General features: G+C 32.7%; 1 protein-coding gene and 1 pseudogene across 2 annotated transcripts; one reads left to right on the top strand and one right to left on the bottom strand.

Moving 5' to 3' along the window:
• The first annotated feature begins 648 nt into the window (after nt 1-648).
• Nucleotides 649-2736, top strand: LOC147518635 (uncharacterized). The gene is made up of 8 exons (XM_086593968.1): nt 649-672; nt 763-810; nt 898-981; nt 1079-1138; nt 1270-1308; nt 1582-1681; nt 1885-2033; nt 2378-2736. Exons 1-8 carry the CDS (start codon nt 649-651, stop codon nt 2390-2392), a joined length of 519 nt encoding a protein of 172 aa, XP_086450094.1. The 3' UTR covers nt 2393-2736.
• A 434-nt stretch (nt 2737-3170) lies between these two features.
• On the bottom strand, nt 3171-4570 carry LOC147518634 (nascent polypeptide-associated complex subunit alpha-like protein 1; annotated as a pseudogene). The gene is made up of 4 exons (XR_015214095.1): nt 4358-4570; nt 4225-4279; nt 3450-3579; nt 3171-3337 (listed from the first exon to the last, which is right to left on the bottom strand). The product of XR_015214095.1 is annotated as a nascent polypeptide-associated complex subunit alpha-like protein 1 (transcript).
• Between the last annotated feature and the right edge of the window lie 15019 nt (nt 4571-19589).

The following is a 19589-nucleotide window of genomic DNA, read 5'->3' as shown; positions in this document are numbered from 1 at the left end:
ACAAACTTCATGTTTTCAATGTTTTCCTCTCTTTAAACACTAGTCTTTCCATACTCATTAGAAATAGAAGAAAAAGATGAATATATAAGAAAAGTTAAAAAGTTTTTGTTTTCACTCATCAATCATTCCCTCCATCTTAAGATTTAGGATGAACTTCAAACTCATAAAACCACACTCACCACAAAATACAACATCACGGGCAAAGGTGTTGTAGAAGCTAAGTAGTCTTCAATTTGTTCGAAGAAATTCCTTACAGAGAGTACGGTATTTTATGTGGCATTCTTAACATGTAAGTGCTTCATCTTTCTCACTCTAATAATTAAACATTTAAATATTGGTTAGGCTAGAGTGACACTCTTATTGTGCCACTCTTATCTCACACTTCTCCTGAACCGTTTGATCTCTCCTCAAGATCTGATGATCTAATTCACTCAAAAATCACGAAATTTCAAAATATCGTAATATTTCAAAATTGAAAAAATGAAAAAAGCGAAATTTGTTTTCTTCTTCATCTCGGTCTTATTCTTCTCCAAAACCCAAACCCTTCAAACAAGTTCATTTTCACTTTGGTAATTGAATCCTCCATGGTGTTGCCAGTATCTGATTTTTATGTTTATTATCCTTTTCAATGTGTAGCTGGAGATAACAATGACCACCCCGGATGTGTTTGAGGTACTTTTAAACACTTGATTTCATTAACTGTCCGGTTATCATTTGCCATCAGCTTGAGTGGTCATGTTCTTTTACCTCTCCTCTATGCAGGTGTTACATTCTGGTCGGTTCAAAGAATATCCTTCGTCTGTCCTAGGAGTAATTATTTTCAAAAACAAAAATAGTATATATTATTATATTTGGCTCATTTACATGTTCTGATTGAAGTAACAACGGATGCTGCAGGTTGGAACAGTTTTGAACGATATGGATGCTAAAAGTGCCATTAAGGCAGGGGCAAGGTTCCTAATGAGTCCTGCTATGGTCAAAGTATGTTAATCTGTAAACATTTTATGGAACTTGGTTTAAGTTGTCTAACTTTTCTTCTTAAGTCAAATTTTTCTCTAATTAAGCTCTGTGAGATCAGGATATTCTGGATGATATAGGTGAAGTTCTCTATATCCCTGGAGTAATGACACCAACAGAAGTAAGAACTTCTACTTGCCTTGTTTGTTTTGTAACCTTTTTTCTTGGAAAGGAAATCTTACACCCCACCCCACCCCACCCCCAAAAAAAATCTTTAAGTTGAATTGTGTTTGTTCTTTCCATGATTAACAGGTATTGAATGCACATAACGCTGGTGCACAAGTTGTGAAGGTAAGCTCGCTCACACTGATAAACTTTTGCCCTTCGGCACCAATTTGAACACACCATTGCAATTTTCATTCTGACGTATATGTAGATTTTATTATCTTTTCCCTTCTTATTCCTGCTGAATTTCTACTCTGACTATTATGATTACACTATTTAAATAAAGTTTCACATCCTGGTTGGAGCACTTTCTTACTTTTATTTTTTATTTTGGAAGAAACATTTCCATGCCCATACATGCATAGTTAATGGGATTCTAACCCTTTATGTTATATATAGGTTTATCCTGTTTCAGTATTAGGTGGTGTACAATATATAACGGCACTTAAGAAATCATTTTCCCATATTCCGATGGTTGCTTCCCAAGGCATAATGCTAGGTTAGTTGTTTGAGCTTTTAGGTTTTCACATTTCTAGATCTTATCATTTAATTCTTTCCATTTCTTTCTTTCTGAATGAAGCATTGCAAAATTAGGCTTCTTTCTACATGACAGTTCATGTCGGAAGTTGGTGATGGATTATCTAATATACTAAATCTGGTCTAAGCTCCTTGTGTTTGAATTATTTGGTTTGCATGATGCAGACTCAATAGGTGCATACATCCATGAAGGTGCATCAGAAGTGCTCTTGTCCGATGCTATATTTAAGAAAGACGCCATGAGAAAAAGAAACTATGGCCGAATTCATGAACTTGCTTGTCGGGCAAAGACTACAAGGCAAAGAAATCAAATGGTGAGGATCGGCCAAAGCAAGTTCAAATTAATTCTAATATGGCATTTTTTCTTTGCCGCAATGCATGCATCTTCAAGATTTAAGAGTCATTTACGCATGTACTGACCAGGTCTCTAGGGGCTTTCACCTTCTGCTATTGTTTTCATTTTTTACGTAGTTCATTTTTTCCCTGCCACTTATCAGTTTTGAAAGAGCACAAGTCTCAAAGGGTCCTTCTGGCATTGATTTTCTACAATTGTATACCCTTTATTTTTCCTGCAACTTATCTGTTTTCAATCTCATGTGGTACTTATTCTACCTTCTGTGATGGTTATGAATCAAGTGTCAGTTGTGCTCTTTCACAGCCAGATCCAAAATGATGTTCCCTCACCATTGCTTGGTTGTAAAGATTAGATTTTGGGGCCCTAGCTGTTTGCAGGAAGAAAGTGATGATAACACGTTAACACGGAAAGGCTTTTCCCTTCAAATTCATGGAGGCATTGAGAATGATTAGTTTCAAAGTTCGAAAGTGATGATAACACATTATCAACCAAGAACGGTCCTATTTAGGATTTTGCACACATTTGCGCTCTCTAATTTATAGTGTAGGAGGCATTTTATACATATGTAAGAAAACAGTTGCTGAGAAATTTACACATCTTGTAATACAAAGTATCCATTTTGTCAACATCATCCGAAGCAGGAATACAGAAACAAATTGTCACATATTTCATATGAGAAAGCATTTTCACGATACCACAAACTAGAAGTCTAGGATTTATAGATCTATTCAGAAATCTTTTAGAACACATACATGAAAATAGGCCTCCGCCTCAGCGAACTGAAACGCAAGGAAACTGAAACTCCCGTGACAAATACAATGTTTTTAGACAATTAACTAGAGGGCCTACAGGCTACAGCACCACAACGATACCTAACAGATGGGTGCAGGAGTCGCAGAACTTTGACACATGCCAACACAAATATGCAATTTAGAAAACAACCCATAATCGTTAGCAAACGTTTGCACTCAGAAAATTTGCTAATAATACAACACGATAGATAAAACGATTCCTCAAACCAAACAAATTCTCCGAAAACAAATATAAAACCTTATACTTGTCTCAACCGCGGAGAATATGCTCCAAAAAGGCTCTCTTAGTTCGTTAGCTCCATGATGGCGAAACAATATCACCATCGCCAGCCTTGGTTTTCTTCACTTCGCCTTTGATCTTGACACACCAGCCTGCGTCATCACTAATTCTATGTCTTTTGGCTCTACCCGGGCTCTTAAATACGTCTGGTTTTGAGATCACAAACAAGATCTGAGACAGCAGTGAAAAATCATTTAGGAAAGCATTAATAAAAAATAAAATCCAAAATTCACTCTCACTGATAACATTTTTCAAAAGCTTAAGCTAAAGGCATGTGACCAACATTCTTGCTCTTCTTGACTGTGACGTGGCTCACACCAGGGATGGCTTTCATTCCAAGTTTCAACATTGCCTTGCGCGACTCTTTTTCTCACTTCTGCTCTGCTTTGATCTACCACTGCCATCTCCATGTCCTGCATATAGTGCGTTGTAAAGTTTCAAAGAAAGTTTTATCACCTCATCACAAACCATAACGTCTTCAAACAATTTGGTAAATTTAGATAAACGATGAAAAATACATCTTCTATTTTCACGATTTAAATTTATTCCATAATCCATGAGTCGGTGGAGAATGCTACTGTTATGAAAGGAATTTAACTGAGAATCCATTTCAAAACACAGTCTATCCAACATTTATGCATACAAGAAATGAAGATTCTGGCCTCATCCATCTGATGCATTTTCAATTCGTGATGAACACTCAACAGATTTAACAGTTTCGATGATCACAATTTGACGATTCTAATCATCATCACAATTAATATTACTATACGGTTATAAGAACAAACTGGATTTTTATCATCATTACAAACTGTGGTGTGCGTTTATCAATTTCACAATCAAAACCTCCTAAATCCTACAACCCCTTAAAAGCTTTCTATTGTGTATGGTCATAAGGACACTTAAACGAACAGCCTCCAACTATTATGTATCAATGTAATGGCTCTTCCACAAATTGTGAACTATTTATGACATCGTAGGAAAATAATCTACACAGATGATATAAAGCAACACAAGGAATGGTCTCTAAAAATAATTTCTAGAAAAGGATAACTTGCCTTGACCCTCATCATCATCCTTGTCATCGTCATCTTCAACGACAGGCTCATCAGGCTGCAATGTCAGGAAAGGTGATTATTAGTCTATTTATGTTTATTAGGTCAATATTGAGTTTTGGGGGAGACTTATTACATCGATCTTCTGCTGTTTGAGCTGAGCGCGCGAGGAGCTCTTCTTCACTCTTACCACTCATTTTCAGACACCCAAAACCCTAAATTTAATTTCTCACTCCTCTTTTTAAACCAAGCCCAACTCTTCGGTCATGCCCAATAAATATATTCAATTACCAAAGTGAAAATGAAATTGTTTGAAAGGTTTGGGTTTTGGAGAAGAAGAAGACCGAGATAAAGAAGAAAACAAATTTCGTGTTTTTTCGTTTTTTCGATCAAAATTTTGAAATTTCATGATTTTTTAGTGAATTAGATCATCAGATTTTGAAGAGAGATCGGACGGTTCAGGAGAAGTGTGAAATAAGAGTGGCATAATAAGAGTGTCACTCTAGCCTAACCGTTTAAATATTTCTATAATTTAACTTAGAATATACAAGTTAGCCTTTTCTATTTCTTCCTTTGAAATCCATATCAATCTTACTGAAATTTGAGGGATGATATTTGTAAGTAAATTGCTTATTTGGATCTTTTGTTTTTTGTTCTTTTTTATCATATTTAGTACAAACAACATTCTTCCAATTTAAATTTCTATTTTCTCTTGTTTTTCCTCCGTTGAATTGCTCCACCACAGTACACGATTAACATGAATTTTGCATTTTGCATTTAACTTGAATTGAGTGTAGTTAATATGTAGTGAAACAACAACGTTCTAATTGTGAATAGTCATATCAATGTAAAAATATTGCGACTCATATCTTACATGCACTACAAAGTTATCATTCAAAGTGATTTTTATCTCTGTTGCACTACAAAGTTCTAGCAGATATCCCATCCAAAAAAATCATTTAAGTAAGACTATGAATTTTTTTATATGCGAATGAGACTCTAATATATGTCTATGCATGAAGTTGTTTTCAAATTTGCATAAAAAATTATCATTACTTAATGTTCTTTCTTAGAGCACCATGCCATCACAACATTAAACTTGCCTCAATAATCTATAGATTTCCCTTTTTGTGTTGAACTTTATGTGTTGTGATCTCATCCTTAAATCAAGCTATAAGTCAATAACTCTCATAAAGTATATATATACATTAAATCAGGCATAAGAAATTAATTTTTACTCTCTTTAGTTGTTAATGCTACATGATTGATAATATTGCTTGGGTTCTGCGTTTTGCATATTAGGAACTGGAAGTTTGAGGACATTTTACTATTTTGGATCCTGATTTTTTTCCCACTGTTGAATGAACACACGGGACTACTATTTCGGAGATATCAAGAATTGGAATAAAACACTTTACCACGTATTGATTTTTGCTGACTCAATCACGAATTAAGGATGAATGATTGGATATCTCTATATAAAATCTTAAATGTAGGTTTCCCGCTCTGACCTTACTGCAATCCTTGGTGAGTGATACTGTTTTTAGACTCCCTTGAAGGTGATGACTCATGTTTGATACGCCACTGTAAGAAATTAAGGATTTTCTCCTTCGTGAATACACACTTTGACATCTCCATAATGCTACCTTACTTATATTTAGTACCAACCACATCAACCTTATTCTCCAAGCTAGGGGATCGGACCAACTTATATTCTTTGCTTTGAATTTTCCAAGATATCTTTGAAGAACTTCCGACTTCAGTGTAATCATTTGTTTTGGGAGTGTTTGTGTGACCTTATTTAATTTGTAGATGAAATTACAGGAATAGTTAGGATATGGTTTCACTTGTTTGAACTGATTTGACAAGAAATGTGCATGTACAATCACACTGCACAGAGTTCTGCTTCACCCACGACGATGAAGGTATTAGAGGTGAAAATTGCAAATATATGAAGCAACCGCAACGTAAATCATTTCTCTAAGCTTTATTTTGTGTTCTATATTTTTACACTCATTGTACAGATTGTACTATTATTTGCTTTCAATTTGCAAATGACTAATGTTGGTTTCTGAATTATATGAATTTACACTAATAGAATGTGTGCCAATATAATACTTTTTAAACCTTCTGAGCTATTTGCTTCAAGCCATTCATTGGTTGTGTAACGGTACATTTTTAATATTGAGCCCTTTTTAAATGAATAACATCTTTAAGGATTCCAATAATGTGAACCAAAATCGAGCAAGGTTTGTTTTGGATGTCATCATATACATATATTTTGTGTCATTTTTAACTCTTTTTTTATCACATTAATTTGGGTCTATCATATCTTCTTTTTTTTGGATAAAGTGTCTATCACATCTTACATGCCTCTCCCACCCAATACATCTTACCTGCCTCACACTACCAGCGCCATGCATTTTTTATTTTTTTTATTGGCAGCAAATGGTATATATATCTATATCTTAATATTAAAGCTCCCACAAAGAGTATTTTTCAAGCTCTATTAAAATTTCACATCATCATTTCTTATTAAAACGGGAATTCTTTTCTTATTTATTAGACACTTCTAATTAAAACGGAAATCAATTTTCTATTAAAACAGAAACTCCTCCTCTATTAGAAAAAAGAAATTCTAACACTTCTAATTAAAACGGGAATCTTTTTCCTATTAAAACGGGAATTCCTTCCCTATTGAAAAGGAAAAATATAGCATATCTAATTAAAACGAAAATCATTCTCTTATTAAAACGGAAATCATATTTCTAAATTAAGTCAACTATTAAAATAGGGTTAAAAAATGGGTTTATAAAACTTAATTAAAACAATTTGTTAGAAAATTAAAACAGGTTTTTAAATTTTAATTAAAACGATTTGTTATGAAATTACAATAGGTTGGCGACTAAAACGGGAATCACGATTTGTTAGAAAATTTCTATATGTATATAGTTATGATTGTTGAACATGTTTTCAAAATAGCCGGTGCATATGCACGAGCCTACTTTCTAGTCTTAATATTAAAGCTCCCACAAGGGGTATTTTTCGAGCTTTATTAAAATTCCACGTCATCTCCTATTAAAACGGGAATTTCTCTCCTATTTGAAAAACGAGAATCTTTTTTTTACAACGGGAATTCATCTCATATTATAACGGGAATTCCTCTCCTATTAAAACAAATTCTAACACTTCTAATTAAAGCGAGAATAATTATCTTATTAAAATGGGAATTCCTCCCTTATTGAAAAGAGAAAATCTAGCATATCTAATTAAAACAGGAATTATTCTCCTATTAAAACAAGATCTCTCTCCCAATTGAAAAAACGGGTTTTTAAAATTTAATTAAAATTTCATTTAAAATAATTTATTAGAAAATTAAAACGAGTTAGCAATTAAAACAGTAGTCCCAATTTTCTAAAAAAAATCTAAATGTTTTCAAAAGAGCCGGTACGTATGCACGGGCCTACAAGCTAGTATGGTATATATATATCGGTTTGGCAAGGTGAACACCCAAAACCGAAACAGCCATCGAACAGCCAAACCACAACCGTTAGATCATCCAAATCCATCCAAACATTAAATTTCAAAATCTAACTGAAATTTCGAAATAGAAACAAACTAGCTTAAATAGGAACAAAACACTTACGAAGGGTTTTCGCTCCTATTCTTCTTCCCAAATTTTCTCCGAAATCAAACAACCAAAATCAAAATCAAAATCGCTTCCAACAATTCAACCGAAACCAAATTCAAGCCCCCATTCAAATTTCGCACCAATTTCAAATTCCCATTTTCGATTTAAGGTATGTTTTCTTCATTATTTAAAAGTATATTGTTTAATTTATGCTAGGTTGAAATTTGAATAACCAAAACCAAATTTTATTCATTATATTCAAAAATATATTGTTTTATTAACTGATTGTATGGTAATGTTTTTTAGATTTTAATTTTTTTTTTAGTAACTAGGTTGTGTTTATTGGATGTTAATATTTAGATTTTAATTTTTCTGCAGCCAATTTACTGCTAGCCAGGGGCAGTATAATTTTTCTTTCACATCATATCAACATTATTTCTATTTTTTTTTTTTAATGTTATTGTTTTAGGGTTCCGTAGTTATTACATGTCAAAATAGGATATATATCTTGCTTGGTTTATAAGATTTTTTTTTTATTGGTAGCAAATGGTAAAGATCGTATCCTAAACAGTATCCTAAACAAAATCCTATTATATATATAAGGTTAGTATCCTAAACAGTAAAGATCATCATGAATTTTATTCTCATACTAGATGTTACCCGTGGTGGGCCAACGCACGGCTGGTTATGAAATGCTTATTTTGTTGTCTTGTGTTATACATCTATCTAAGTATTTTAAAATGGGTGGCCTATGTGCAAATTTGTACACATTTTCTTTTACAGTGCCACTACACAAAAACAATCGTTTGGGATGGTATCTTGGAACTTCCCTTAGTAGCTCTACTGCAAAATAGTACCAACGCAATAATTCTGAACTGCCATTGTAAAAAAACGTGGTTAGCACAAAACAAAATTTAACCCCCTGAGATTTATGTTGGAACTCTAAGGCCTTGTTTTCAACTGCGGCTATAACAATTATTTCGGCAGGAATGTCTTATTCGAGCTGTATATACAATTATTTTAACGTGAATGTGCTAATTCAAATGGTAAACAACCTCGTTAAGAAATACCAAATCAAAGCCCCAAGCAAAACCAACAATATATACAAACACTACAAAAATGATTTGAGAGTGCTATAAGTTTAAAACTTAGTCAGTGAGAAATTACACGTTTGTAATTAATAGACGTTGAAAACAGTGAATAATAGAAATCAAGTGTAAACCAACTATACAACTTTTCAGTCATAAAAATTAGAATCACATTGTAGTTTTTGATGTGATAAAAAAAAGTAAGCAAGTTGCTATACCGTTTAGGATCCTTGCCCGGCACTTTAGTTGTGTCCCCTTGAACAACTCTTTCCAGCAAAGTTGTTGTGTAACTTCAAAATTCGTTTATTTGAGTATCAAATTCAAATGGATATTTAAAGCTCAAAGATCTACTCAAATCCCCACACAAATCTAACTTCGATTCCCACCGAAATCCCGACCACCCTTTATCTATCCATTTTGTTTTATTATAATAGATTGATAATTACTACATATATTACTTAATAGCTGCCACAGGTTGACATGGGCTGTAGTTGTGGGGGAAAAAGGGAGGGCAACTCCCCACGAGAAAAAGGAAGATGGCCTGCATGAGTAACTTAATCTGCTTATTTCTAGAACCAAGGCCACAAAAGAAGCAGGGGGTGTTGTGGATCTAATGAGGTGCTGTTGGGGTCAATCATCTCATTATAACTGTAAAAATGCAAAGAACAGGCTGAGGCTGGAAAATTTTATCTAAATCTATTGTTGCTTCCATTATCTTATTCTGGCTCTATTGTTTAATTTGTTTTTTTTTCATTATATTTTCCTGAATATTATTGCCAAGTATTTAATTCTTTTGGTTTACGTATAGTAACGTTGTAATGGATTCCTTCTATATATGTTTTTATCATTTATCAATTTACTTTTTTTGTTTTAATGGTTCTGTTTCAAACAATTGAAATGTATCATGTAGTCTTACAATTTGGAGATATGCGGCTATGCATTTGTTCTAATTGCTTTTTATTTGCTATCACATAGTTTCCCTACACATCTTCCTTGCTACCGATGCAAATGCATAGAGACAAATAAAAAGCAACAAGCAATTAGAACAAATGCATAGCCACAAATAAAGGGAGTTTTTTGTACTAACCCCCAAATTAGATATGCTAGAAAAGAGAAAATCTAGCATATCTAATTAAAACAGGAATTATTCTCCTATTAAAACAAGATCTCTCTCCCAATTGAAAAAACGGGTTTTTAAAATTTAATTAAAATTTCATTTAAAATAATTTATTAGAAAATTAAAACGAGTTAGCAATTAAAACAGTAGTCCCAATTTTCTAAAAAAAATCTAAATGTTTTCAAAAGAGCCGGTACGTATGCACGGGCCTACAAGCTAGTATGGTATATATATATCGGTTTGGCAAGGTGAACACCCAAAACCGAAACAGCCATCGAACAGCCAAACCACAACCGTTAGATCATCCAAATCCATCCAAACATTAAATTTCAAAATCTAACTGAAATTTCGAAATAGAAACAAACTAGCGAAATAGGAACAAAACACTTACGAAGGGTTTTCGCTCCTATTCTTCTTCCCAAATTTTCTCCGAAATCAAACAACCAAAATCAAAATCAAAATCGCTTCCAACAATTCAACCGAAACCAAATTCAAGCCCCCATTCAAATTTCGCACCAATTTCAAATTCCCATTTTCGATTTAAGGTATGTTTTCTTCATTATTTAAAAGTATATTGTTTAATTTATGCTAGGTTGAAATTTGAATAACCAAAACCAAATTTTATTCATTATATTCAAAAATATATTGTTTTATTAACTGATTGTATGGTAATGTTTTTTAGATTTTATTTTTTTTTTTAGTAACTAGGTTGTGTTTATTGGATGTTAATATTTAGATTTTAATTTTTCTGCAGCCAATTTCTATTGCTAGCGGATATAAATTTTTCTTTCACATCATATCAACATTATTTCTATTTTTTTTTTTTTTTTTTTAATGTTATTGTTTTAGGGTTCCGTAGTTATTACATGTCAAAATAGGATATATATCTTGCTTGGTTTATAAGATTTTTTTTTATTGGTAGCAAATGGTAAAGATCATTATCCTAAACAATTATCCTAAACAAAATCCTATTATATATATAAGGTTAGTATCCTAAACAGTAAAGATCATCATGAATTTTATTCTCATACTAGATGTTACCCGTGGGCCAACTAAGACGGCTGGTTATGAAATGCTTATTTTGTTGTCTTGTGTTATACATCTATCTAAGTATTTTAAAATGGGTGGCCTATGTGCAAATTTGTACACATTTTTCTTTTTCTGAGTGCCACTACACAAAAACAATCGTTTGGGATGGTATCTTGGAACTTCCCTTAGTAGCTCTACTGCAAAATAGTACCAACGCAATAATTCTGAACTGCCATTGTAAAAAAACGTGGTTAGCACAAAACAAAATTTAACCCCCTGAGATTTATGTTGGAACTCTAAGGCCTTGTTTTCAACTGCGGCTATAACAATTATTTCGGCAGGAATGTCTTATTCGAGCTGTATATACAATTATTTTAACGTGAATGTGCTAATTCAAATGGTAAACAACCTCGTTAAGAAATACCAAATCAAAGCCCCAAGCAAAACCAACAATATATACAAACACTACAAAAATGATTTGAGAGTGCTATAAGTTTAAAACTTAGTCAGTGAGAAATTACACGTTTGTAATTAATAGACGTTGAAAACAGTGAATAATAGAAATCAAGTGTAAACCAACTATACAACTTTTCAGTCATAAAAATTAGAATCACATTGTAGTTTTTGATGTGATAAAAAAGTAAGCAAGTTGCTATACCGTTTAGGATCCTTGCCCGGCACTTTAGTTGTGTCCCCTTGAACAACTCTTTCCAGCAAAGTTGTTGTGTAACTTCAAAATTCGTTTATTTGAGTATCAAATTCAAATGGATATTTAAAGCTCAAAGATCTACTCAAATCCCCACACAAATCTAACTCAGATTCCCACGAAATCCCGACCACCCTTTATCTATCCATTTTGTTTTATTATAATAGATTGATAATTACTACATATATTACTTAATAGCTGCCACAGGTTGACATGGGCTGTAGTTGACAGGAAAAAGGGAGGGCAACTCCCCCACCAGAAAAAGGAAGATGGCCTGCATGAGTAACTTAATCTGCTTATTTCTAGAACCAAGGCCACAAAAGAAGCAGGGTGTTGTGGATCTAATGAGGTGCCTGTTGGGGTCAATCATCTCATTATAACTGTAAAAATGCAAAGAACAGGCTGAGGCTGGAAAATTTTATCTAAATCTATTGTTGCTTCCATTATCTTATTCTGGCTCTATTGTTTAATTTGTTTTTTTTTCATTATATTTTCCTGAATATTATTGCCAAGTATTTAATTCTTTTGGTTTACGTATAGTAACGTTGTAATGGATTCCTTCTATATATGTTTTTATCATTTATCAATTTACTTTTTTTGTTTTAATGGTTCTGTTTCAAACAATTGAAATGTATCATGTAGTCTTACAATTTGGAGATATGCGGCTATGCATTTGTTCTAATTGCTTTTTATTTGCTATCACATAGTTTCCCTACACATCTTCCTTGCTACCGATGCAAATGCATAGAGACAAATAAAAAGCAACAAGCAATTAGAACAAATGCATAGCCACAAATAAAGGGAGTTTTGTACTAACCCCCAAATTAGATATGCTAGAAAAGAGAAAATCTAGCATATCTAATTAAAACAGGAATTATTCTCCTATTAAAACAAGATCTCTCTCCCAATTGAAAAAACGGGTTTTTAAAATTTAATTAAAATTTCATTTAAAATAATTTATTAGAAAATTAAAAGCGAGTTAGCAATTAAAACAGTAGTCCCAATTTTAAAAAAAAAAAATCTAAATGTTTTCAAAAGAGCGATGCGTATGCACGGGCCTACAAGCTAGTATGGTATATATATATATCGGTTTGGCAAGGTGAACACCCAAAACCCGAAACAGCCATCGAACAGACCAAACCACAACCGTTAGATCATCCAAATCCATCCAAACATTAAATTTCAAAATCTAACTGAAATTTGAAATAGAAACAAACTAAATAAATAGGAACAAAACACTTACGAAGGGTTTTGGCTCCTATTCTTCTTCCCAAATTTTCTCCGAAATCAAACAACCAAAATCAAAATCAAAATCGCTTCCAACAATTCAACCGAAACCAAATTCAAGCCCCCATTCAAATTTCGCACCAATTTCAAATTCCCATTTTCGATTTAAGGTATGTTTTCTTCATTATTTAAAAGTATATTGTTTAATTTATGCTAGGTTGAAATTTGAATAACCAAAACCAAATTTTATTCATTATATTCAAAAATATATTGTTTTATTAACTGATTGTATGGTAATGTTTTTTAGATTTTAATTTTTTTTTTAGTAACTAGGTTGTGTTTATTGGATGTTAATATTTAGATTTTAATTTTTCTGCAGCCAATTTACTGCTAGCCAGGGGCAGTATAATTTTTCTTTCACATCATATCAACATTATTTCTATTTTTTTTTTTTAATGTTATTGTTTTAGGGTTCCGTAGTTATTACATGTCAAAATAGGATATATATCTTGCTTGGTTTATAAGATTTTTTTTTTATTGGTAGCAAATGGTAAAGATCGTATCCTAAACAGTATCCTAAACAAAATCCTATTATATATATAAGGTTAGTATCCTAAACAGTAAAGATCATCATGAATTTTATTCTCATACTAGATGTTACCCGTGGGCCAACGGCACGGCTGGTTATGAAATGCTTATTTTGTTGTCTTGTGTTATACATCTATCTAAGTATTTTAAAATGGGTGGCCTATGTGCAAATTTGTACACATTTTCTTTTACAGTGCCACTACACAAAACAATCGTTTGGGATGGTATCTTGGAACTTCCCTTAGTAGCTCTCTTGCAAAATAGTACCAACATAATAATTCGAACTGCCATTGTAAAAAAGCGTGGTTAGCACAAAACAAAATTTAACCCCGAGATTTATGTTGGAACTCTAAGGCCTTGTTTTCAACTGCGGCTATAACAATTATTTTCGGCAGAATGTCTTATTCGATTTTGTATATACAATTATTTTAGCGTGAATGTGCTAATTCAAATGGTAAACAACCTCGTTAAGAAATACCAAATCAAAGCCCCAAGCAAAACCAACAATATATACAAACACTACAAAAATGATTTGAGAGTGCTATAAGTTTAAAACTTAGTCAGTGAGAAATTACACGTTTGTAATTAATAGACGTTGAAAACAGTGAATAATAGAAATCAAGTGTAAACCAACTATACAACTTTTCAGTCATAAAAATTAGAATCACATTGTAGTTTTTGATGTGATAAAAAAGTAAGCAAGTTGCTATACCGTTTAGGATCCTTGCCCGGCACTTTAGTTGTGTCCCCTTGAACAACTCTTTCCAGCAAAGTTGTTGTGTAACTTCAAAATTCGTTTATTTGAGTATCAAATTCAAATGGATATTTAAAGCTCAAAGATCTACTCAAATCCCCACACAAATCTAACTCAGATTCCCACGAAATCCCGACCACCCTTTATCTATCCATTTTGTTTTATTATAATAGATTGATAATTACTACATATATTACTTAATAGCTGCCCACAGGTTGACATGGGCTGTAGTTGAGGAAAAAGGGAGGGCAACTCCCCGCTGAGAGAAAAAGGAAGATGGCTGCATGAGTAACTTAATCTGCTTATTTCTAGAACCAAGGCCACAAAAGAAGCAGGGTGTTGTGGATCTAATGAGGTGCCTGTTGGGGTCAATCATCTCATTATAACTGTAAAAATGCAAAAGAACAGGCTGAGGCTGGAAAATTTTATCTAAATCTATTGTTGCTTCCATTATCTTATTCGGCTCTATTGTTTAATTGTTTGTTTTTTTTTCATTATATTTTCCTGAATATTATTGCCAAGTATTTAATTCTTTTGGTTTACTTATAGTAACGTTGTAATGGATTCCTTCTATATATGTTTTTATCATTTATCAATTTACTTTTTTTGTTTTAATGGTTCTGTTTCAAACAATTGAAATGTATCATGTAGTCTTACAATTTGGAGATATGCGGCTATGCATTTGTTCTAATTGCTTTTTATTTGCTATCACATAGTTTCCCTACACATCTTCCTTGCTACCGATGCAAATGCATAGAGACAAATAAAAAGCAACAAGCAATTAGAACAAATGCATAGCCACAAATAAAGGGAGTTTTTGTACTAACCCCCAAATTAGATATGCTTTAAAAAAGAAAATCTAGCATATCTAATTAAAACAGAATTATTCTCCTATTAAAACAAGATCTCTCTCCCAATTGAAAAAAGCGGGTTTTAAAATTTAATTAAAATTTCATTTAAAATAATTTATTAGAAAATTAAAACGAGTTAGCAATTAAAACAGTAGTCCCAATTTTCTAAAAAAAATCTAAATGTTTTCAAAAGAGCCGATGAAGACGTATGCACGGGCCTACAAGCTAGTATGGTATATATATATCGGTTTGGCAAGGTGAACACCCAAAAAACCGAAACAGCCATCGAACAGCCAAACCACAACCGTTAGATCATCCAAATCCATCCAAACATTAAATTTCAAAATCTAACTGAAATTTCGAAATAGAAACAAACTAGCGAAATAGGAACAAAACACTTACGAAGGGTTTTCGCTCCTATTCTTCTTCCCAAATTTTCTCCGAAATCAAACAACCAAAATCAAAATCAAAATCGCTTCCAACAATTCAACCGAAACCAAATTCAAGCCCCCATTCAAATTTCGCACCAATTTCAAATTCCCATTTTCGATTTAAGGTATGTTTTCTTCATTATTTAAAAGTATATTGTTTAATTTATGCTAGGTTGAAATTTGAATAACCAAAACCAAATTTTATTCATTATATTCAAAAATATATTGTTTTATTAACTGATTGTATGGTAATGTTTTTTAGATTTTATTTTTTTTTTTTTTTTAGTAACTAGGTTGTGTTTATTGGATGTTAATATTTAGATTTTTAATTTTTCTGTGACCAATTTCTTTGCTAGCCGAGGGATATAATTTTTCTTTCACATCATATCAACATTATTTCTATTTTTTTTTTTTAATGTTATTGTTTTAGGGTTCCGTAGTTATTACATGTCAAAATAGGATATATATCTTGCTTGGTTTATAAGATTTTTTTTTTATTGGTAGCAAATGGTAAAGATCGTATCCTAAACAGTATCCTAAACAAAATCCTATTATATATATAAGGTTAGTATCCTAAACAGTAAAGATCATCATGAATTTTATTCTCATACTAGATGTTACCCGTGGGCCAACGGCACGGCTGGTTATGAAATGCTTATTTTGTTGTCTTGTGTTATACATCTATCTAAGTATTTTAAAATGGGTGGCCTATGTGCAAATTTGTACACATTTTCTTTTACAGTGCCACTACACAAAAACAATCGTTTGGGATGGTATCTTGGAACTTCCCTTAGTAGCTCTACTGCAAAATAGTACCAACGCAATAATTCTGAACTGCCATTGTAAAAAAACGTGGTTAGCACAAAACAAAATTTAACCCCCTGAGATTTATGTTGGAACTCTAAGGCCTTGTTTTCAACTGCGGCTATAACAATTATTTCGGCAGGAATGTCTTATTCGAAATTTGTATATACAATTATTTTAACGTGAATGTGCTAATTCAAATGGTAAACAACCTCGTTAAGAAATACCAAATCAAAGCCCCAAGCAAAACCAACAATATATACAAACACTACAAAAATGATTTGAGAGTGCTATAAGTTTAAAACTTAGTCAGTGAGAAATTACACGTTTGTAATTAATAGACGTTGAAAACAGTGAATAATAGAAATCAAGTGTAAACCAACTATACAACTTTTCAGTCATAAAAATTAGAATCACATTGTAGTTTTGATGTGATAAAAAAAAGTAAGCAAGTTGCTATACCGTTTAGGATCCTTGCCCGGCACTTTAGTTGTGTCCCCTTGAACAACTCTTTCCAGCAAAGTTGTTGTGTAACTTCAAAATTCGTTTATTTGAGTATCAAATTCAAATGGATATTTAAAGCTCAAAGATCTACTCAAATCCCCACACAAATCTAACTTTCAGATTCCCACGAAATCCCGACCACCCTTTATCTATCCATTTTGTTTTATTATAATAGATTGATAATTACTACATATATTACTTAATAGCTGCCACAGGTTGACATGGGCTGTAGTTGACAGGAAAAAGGGAGGGCAACTCCCCCACCAGAAAAAGGAAGATGGCCTGCATGAGTAACTTAATCTGCTTATTTCTAGAACCAAGGCCACAAAAGAAGCAGGGTGTTGTGGATCTAATGAGGTGCCTGTTGGGGTCAATCATCTCATTATAACTGTAAAAATGCAAAAAGAAACGGTGAAATTTTGGAAAATTTTATCTAAATCTATTGTTGCTTCCATTATCTTATTCTGGCTCTATTGTTTAATTTGTTTTTTTTTCATTATATTTTCCTGAATATTATTGCCAAGTATTTAATTCTTTTGGTTTACGTATAGTAACGTTGTAATGGATTCCTTCTATATATGTTTTTATCATTTATCAATTTACTTTTTTTGTTTTAATGGTTCTGTTTCAAACAATTGAAATGTATCATGTAGTCTTACAATTTGGAGATATGCGGCTATGCATTTGTTCTAATTGCTTTTTATTTGCTATCACATAGTTTCCCTACACATCTTCCTTGCTACCGATGCAAATGCATAGAGACAAATAAAAAGCAACAAGCAATTAGAACAAATGCATAGCCACAAATAAAGGGAGTTTTTTGTACTAACCCCCCATTGTATGGTCGCATTTGTGAAAAAAACCCCCAAAGTAACAATCACCACAAAAGACCCCCCCCCCCCAAGCTCCCTCTAATTACGTGTCGAAACTATTAACATACCGTTTGATTTTTTGAAATACCAAATTTACCCCCAAATTTATTTGTGAAAAACTCCCAAATTTATTGAAAAACTTTGATTATACACACATTTTTTCAGTTCAGATGAACTAAGAAGATAAGATGAATATTGGAGGAAGAATGAGAGATGAATTAAGTTGAATTGGAATTACCTTTTTAAAACCACCGCCCATAAGAGGATTTCATAACACAAATGTGAGAAAACTGACTTTGGTTATAAAGAAAGTCGTTGGTAATAAAGGAATATGAATGAAATCTTGACGACTACTTAATTTGGGGGTAAATTTGGTATTTCAAAAAAACAAACGGTTTGTTAGCATTTCCGAGATGAATGGGGGGTCTTTTGTGATGATTGTTACTTTTGGGGGTTTTTCACAAACGCGACCTTACAAATGGGGGGTTAGTACAAAAAACCACAAAAACAAATTAACTGGTTGTTAATAGTTTTGACACATAATGGGGGGTTTTTTGTGATGATTGTTACTTTGGGGTTTCACAAGCGCAGCCATACAATGGGGGGTTAGTACAAAAAACCCCTATAATCAAAGTTTTTCAATAAATTTGAGGGTTTTTTCACAAATAAATTTGGGGGTAAATTTGGTATTTCAAAAAAACAAAGGGGTTTTTTGTACTAACTCCACATTGTATAGTCACGTTTGTAAAAAACCTCCCAAAGTAACAATCGTCACAAAAGACCCCCTTCCCCCCCCCCCCTATTCCGTGTCGAAACTATTAACAGACCGTTTGTTTTTTTGAAATACCAAATTTATTGAAAAACTTTGATTATATACACATTTTTTCACTTCAGATGAACTAAAAAGATAAGATGAATATTGGAGGAAGAATGAGAGATGAATTAAGTTGAATTGGAATTACCTTATTAAAACCACCGCCCATGAGAAGATTTCAGAACACAAGTGTGAGAAAACTGACTTTGGTTATGAAGAAAGTCGTTGGTAATAAAGGAATATGAATGAAATCTTAACGACTATTTAATTTAGGGGTAAATTTGGTATTTCAAAAAAGCAAACGCAGTCTATTAGTATTTTCGAGATGGAATGGAAGGTCTTTTGTGATGATTGTTACTTTGGAGGGGTTTTCACAAACGCGGCCATACAATAGGGGGTTAGTACAAAAAACCCCTTGATTATACACATTTTTTCAGTTCAGATGAACCAAGAAGATAAGATGAATATTGGAGGAAGAATGAGAAATGAATTAAGTTTAATTGGATTTACCTTATTAAAACCACCGTCCATGAGAGGATTTCAGAAGAACACAATGTGAAAAAACTGACTTTGGTTATAAAGAAAGTCATTGGTAATAAAGGAATATGAATGAAATCTTGAGGACTATGTAATTTGGGGGTAAATTTGATATTTCAAAAAAACAACGGTCCTGTTAGCATTTTCAAGATGAAATAGGGGGTCTTTTGTGATATTTGTTACGGTTTGTGAGGCAACCGTACAAATAGGGGTTAGTACAAAAATACCCCTTGTAAAAACTCCACCTTATCATGTGACACATTAGTTACATTCTTTTTCAGTGCACATTCGCCATTTCCTTGGCAATTAGTTTACCACTTCAATTTTGACGTTACGTTGCAGCTAAAAACAAAGTTTTCAAGCATCAGGGACGGGCTTTCTAAGCTAGTGTGCTCTATTATCAGTGTCGTGTTAA

The sequence above is a fragment of the Coptis chinensis genome, chromosome 2 (assembly GCF_015680905.1).
Source record: "Coptis chinensis isolate HL-2020 chromosome 2, ASM1568090v1, whole genome shotgun sequence".
NCBI lineage: Eukaryota > Viridiplantae > Streptophyta > Magnoliopsida > Ranunculales > Ranunculaceae > Coptis > Coptis chinensis.
This window is presented reverse-complemented; position numbering and strand designations above follow the sequence as displayed.